At 39.2% G+C, this 5,380-nt stretch overlaps 1 protein-coding gene across 1 annotated transcript; it reads right to left on the bottom strand.

The window, feature by feature from the left end:
* Positions 1 to 718: 718 nt before the first annotated feature.
* On the bottom strand, positions 719 to 3,649 carry LOC109994461 (homeobox protein MSX-2-like). The gene is made up of 2 exons (XM_065958869.1): positions 3,272 to 3,649; positions 719 to 2,724 (listed from the first exon to the last, which is right to left on the bottom strand). The coding sequence occupies exons 1-2, from the start codon at positions 3,471 to 3,473 to the stop codon at positions 2,303 to 2,305; spliced, it is 624 nt and encodes a 207-aa protein (XP_065814941.1). The 5' UTR covers positions 3,474 to 3,649; the 3' UTR covers positions 719 to 2,302.
* Between the last annotated feature and the right edge of the window lie 1,731 nt (positions 3,650 to 5,380).

Below are 5,380 nucleotides of genomic sequence, written 5' to 3' on the forward strand. Positions count from 1 at the left end.
TTGTTTGCTTTCTTTTGAACCAAATAAACCACCAACAAACCGCAGATCTTTTGCATGGACATTGGATTTCTTTTGCCTACGTACATCACATCCCCCATGGTGCATCAGTGGTCATTTGATTATGTTTGATATCAGTTTATTTAGGTTTTTTTTTATTTTTGGACAAATAGCCACTACATTTAGTTTAACTAATATTTATATAGCTTCTCATGCTTAATTTTTAGAGGCAACATCTTTATTCTTCATAATCTGTGCACTGCACCCCTTCGAGCAGTGATGATAACTCCTTCACTAAGTCTTTGCTTTAAAAACTTCTGAAACCAGAGAGCGGTGTTATTGGGCAATCAAAGTAATGAAGTACCTCACTATCAGCTTTCTGCTGGGTTCATATCACATTGGAGGAAGCAAATGGACGGTGAAATATGTGCTGATGGTTTACAAGAGATCCCAAAGTTTGCAGCATGAGAAAGTAAGAGAGAGAGAGAGAGAGAGAGAGAGAGAGAGAGAGAGAGAGAGAGAGAGAGAGGCCATAAAATGTGCTGTGTTCTTATCATTAAGTCAAAGCACTATTTCACACAGTTTTAACATCAGAACTGAGGGACAAGGACAATTAACCATGTGACTGCACACAAAGTTCAAATAGTTCATTTTAAGTAAGCGCTTAAAGAGAAACAGTTCATATCAAAACAATACATCTCAATGTCTGTGAAATCCCGGAGTAATATGTAAGCACATGTTCTCAATTGAGGCCATGTGAGACATGCTATTTGCAAAAAAAACCAAGATTTTTTTCAAACACAAATTTCACATCTTAATAGGAAGGACGGCTGAATAAATAATCATTAAGCAAAGCCACCTTCCGGCTCACGCAGCCCAGTCAGCGTCTACCCATTCTCTGCATGCAATGGATCATCTGCATGTGAGCTACAAGAAGCACAAGAAGCCTTTACAATATTACACCTTTCCATATCCAGTGAAAAGCTCTAAAGCAGATTAGAAGGCTCAACGATTCGACTAATGTGTTTTAGTTCATCACACACAGCTTCCTTACTTAAAACGTTCCTTGATGAGTGGATACAAGAATTCTAATGCAGTTTTTTCTAAAAGATAACCTGACTGTAACACCAGGATGAACCCAATGTGTAGTTCTTTACCCTCTAAAAACAATGTGCCTAAGCTGCCCTGTAACATGTCAGTGAGCATGCAGCTCAAGAGAACGATCAAAACAAGTTCTTTACTTCACACATGTTAAGCATGCTGCTATACACCGTCTTTAGTCCTATAAGAGGTTTGCTGTTTGGACCACTAATCAGCTTAGAGTTCTCAAAACAAAATGGGTTTGTTCATAAATGAGTCTGATTTGACATGCACGCTCTAAACGCATGGAGGGTTCTGTCTCCTTTTGTTTTTCTAGCACTATGTGTGTATGTGATCGAGAAGCACAGAGAACCAAAGGAATGAATCAGCTTACACTTTTAATGTCAAAAAGTATAGTTCATCATAATATACCTGATTCTAATGTCATTTGAGAATGTTTTGAGTTTAAAGTAAGTATTGACTTGACAACAGTTTCCATGAGCAACATGGACTGGAAAAACTAGACATTGCTGCACAATAACTCACACCGCAAAATGTTTTATAGACAGTAAAGGATTCATAATCAGACTCTTTAACAGCATCACCACCTCATGACTCATATCAATAATGCTATACACTGTGTGTGATTTTATTAACAATAACTCTTTCCACAAGTGGAAGTGTACATACCTTGTAATATTCTATTATTGTATTTTTTCTCTGATGTACATATGTTTGATTTTTAACTTCTTGTTATTTTTGATAATTATATTCCTGTTTCTTGAGCTGTTGTTACAAAAAAGTTTATCTTTATAATCTCAGTGTTTCAACCAAATTGTCTTAATCAGGTGACATGTTTTTGTTTGTTTCATTTGTATCACCGCACCGTTTTATTCTGCAACAAACATATCTGGTATTTAGGACAACAGTCAAATAAGAGATGGCTTTATCGATTTATTTTTAATAGTGACTCGTGCTGAATCTGTTCAGTCAAACCGGATGCTGAAAAAGGTGTCTGCATCCTCAACACATTATTAGCTTATAAGTAAAAAAAGGCTGATTGTTAGTTAAGACCAGCTAGGATCATGAATCTCTGGATCCACTCTAGAGTCCTACATCGAGTCTTCCCAGAGTCTCCTACAGTCTCACATCACTGTTAGCCACACTCCCTCTTCTTTTGATGACACGTTCAAATCAACAGCACGATGAACAACACTGCTTCCTCTCAGGTGAGATGGAACAGGCCGACCTGGGAGGCGTACATGGCCAGATGTGAAGCAGGAAGAAGGGGGCTGCAGCTCAGTCGGAAGGGTGCAGCTGGTCCAGCCTGCGGGTTCACACTTAGTGGGAAACTGAAGGAGGAGAAGCCGGGGTTGAAGAGAGCTTTGAGGCCGATTATTTTCAGTTTCTCCAACTCGGCCTCCTGGAGCCTCTTGGCTTTGGCTCGTCGGTTTTGGAACCAGATTTTGACCTGGGTCTCAGACAGCATCAGGGAGGAGGAGAATTCAGCTCGTTCTGTGATGGACAGGTACTGCTTCTGATAAAACTTTCTCTCCAAGGCCAGCAGCTGCATGGTGGTGAACGGCGTGCGAGGCTTACGGTGGGTTTGGTGCTTTCTCAACGAGCAGACTGCTGGACTGAGCTGCCCTGGAGGACAGAGGAGAGGTGTAGATAAAATTGGGTCGAGAAAGCGGTATACTTTGTAATATGTTTTTTTTTAATTAAAAAGGTAAATAAAGCTGGATAAGGGCTGAATGATGGATGAGTCAATTAATCATAAGTTTCATTATGATCAATCAATTAATCAGAAAAAAAGGTTAGACCTTTCTTGTTGGCTGTTTCTTAAAATGATTGCTCTCTGGTATCATTAATACTAAACTTTTAGACTATACATTTAATTAGCCTATTAAAAACAAAGAAAAAAAGCTTACATTTCTCTAAAAATGGAGGTCAGCTATATTCATGAACCGAACATCACCTTTAATCATTTAATAAAAAAGAAAGAAAACAAACTAGTATATTGATGTTTATAAATTGATCAGGTGATTAGAAAATCACTTCAATGTGTAAAAGTTTTGAACGTGCAGCCAGATCCATACAGAGATCATTAACATCTTATATTTAATTCTTCTCAGACTCAGACGTTAATCCTTTAAATGGGTTATTTATCAGCAAATCCATATAAAACACTTACGTTGCGTCATCTTCTTCTTCATGGGGTTGGATGTCAAAGACACAGAGCCCCCTCGTCCTGATGGCTCCGATTTGATAGGTTTTAGTTTGTGGAAGACCTCCTCCTCCTCCCTACAAATGTGATGGTCGCTCATGAGGTGACCTCTTCCCTCTTTTCTGTCCGTCACCAGCGCCTCATCCCTCCAGTCGCCACAAGAAGACATGCTTTCGTTTTAAGTAAGGCTTTTTCCAATTCAGATCCCAAAAACACACGAAGGGGAGAGCATGAAGCGTCCAGACGTTGATAAATCCGGGGAGGAATGTCAGAGTATGCACTTAAAAACAGTCGGCCAAATGTGATCTTTGAAAAACTTGTAGGGAGGTACTCGGGACTTCTTTGAGCCAAAAAAAATGTGTCCTGATCCGGGGGTTTGGGGAAGACTTGTGATTGGACGGTGTGTTTGGAAAGCGCTCTCTGTGGTGCCACACCCCAAACAGCAGGTCAGCTGCACATCAGCTTCATTCAACAGCAGTTTGTCTGAACAGATTTGCTTGAAAACAAACCACGAGGATTTATTATAATGACTTAAGAGTAACAGGTCGTGTTTTATTTGTTCTGCAAACTACAAAGATTTAGTTCACATTGAAATCAAAGTAAGAATAGTCTTACTATGTTTTGTCTCAAATGAATGAAGTTCTGTTATTGGGCAGAAAAAAACACATTATGTTATCTCTCAGCTCCATCTTTAAACTAAGCTTTAAAGGATTATCCAGACTGTCTCTGCATGAGCATCACCACGATGAAAGCATCCGTATAACATCTGAAGAGCTCCATAATTCAAGCTCATACTCGCAGAACCTGACACAACAATCATGGGAGTAATCACAATGGTAATCGATAAGCATGCACACACTTTAATGTGAGAGTCAGTTGAGAGAAGGATTATGGTTTAAGGCCGGCTTTTCAAATGACTGTCATTACATTGTTATTATTAACACCTTGTAATTAGGTCTTTGGGATCCGGTTCTTTTGAGCAGGATTTAACGGTAATGATGGAAAATTGCTACCTTCCTGAGGTGAGTGGCGCCCACTGCGATTATTCCCAGTCTCGGCTCTGTCTCGTGCCCGTTTGAAACATCATGAGACAGGCACAACAGCAGCTCTAAACATGGCCTTAAATGTAATGTAATGTAAGATCCTGAAGTCCAGCCAAAAGGCCATGGATGTTAAAACAAAGAGAGAATCAGATAAAATAATATCAGACTAAGTTATAAAGTTCAATCAGCCAAAAGCAATGTGCAGTCTGTCCTTGTCTGTTGTGTGTGTGTGTCTCACACACAGATGCCCACACGTATGAAAGTGTGTCCAGAGCTCTGTGATCCTCCCTCAGAGAGTGTGTGTGCTGTGTGTAATCAGCAGGATTACAGTGGTAACAGAGCCTCGACATCATTAGCCTCCATATCCAACAAACTGCTCAAACACAGCATGAGCTTACTGTCCTGGAAACACATGCATTTAGGACCCTGTGTGTTATTTCAGTGTGCTTCCTGTAGTTTCACAGACGCCATGTGAGTGTTTTTTCTACACAAATTTAATGAGATATACATGTTTATTTACATATCTACAAATCCTACTGGCTAGAAATAACTGTGCTTAAACACAGCATGATGGCTTGAGTATTGACAATGGTAAAACTAGATGTTATTTACATATAGGATATCGGACTTTAGAAGACAAGTGCCCTCAAATCATCTCCATCGTCAGGCTGTTCAGACGAGATGGAAACAGCTCCTTGTATGTTATTATAAAGTACAATTCTTAGTTTAAAATATACCACCTGACAGTTGTTGCTGCTAACTGTTTGTTTGTGAAGCTAGCACAATGCTATGCTGGTTTTACTACAGATTTGTGTAGCCTTACACATAATGCCAACAACAACAAGAAAACTATTTATTGTGATGAAAAAAATATCAGAATCAGTATCAGCATCGGACCAGAACTGAAAAAAGTGGATCATGCATCTTTAGGTAAAACTGGATATACATATAGTATATCAAGTTGTCATTTTTTTAAAGGTCACATTGTACAAAAAAAAAACAGAGTAACATTCTGCTGTCATGACAACTGAGT

The sequence above is a fragment of the Labrus bergylta genome, chromosome 9 (assembly GCF_963930695.1).
Source record: "Labrus bergylta chromosome 9, fLabBer1.1, whole genome shotgun sequence".
NCBI classification, from domain to species: domain Eukaryota; kingdom Metazoa; phylum Chordata; class Actinopteri; order Labriformes; family Labridae; genus Labrus; species Labrus bergylta.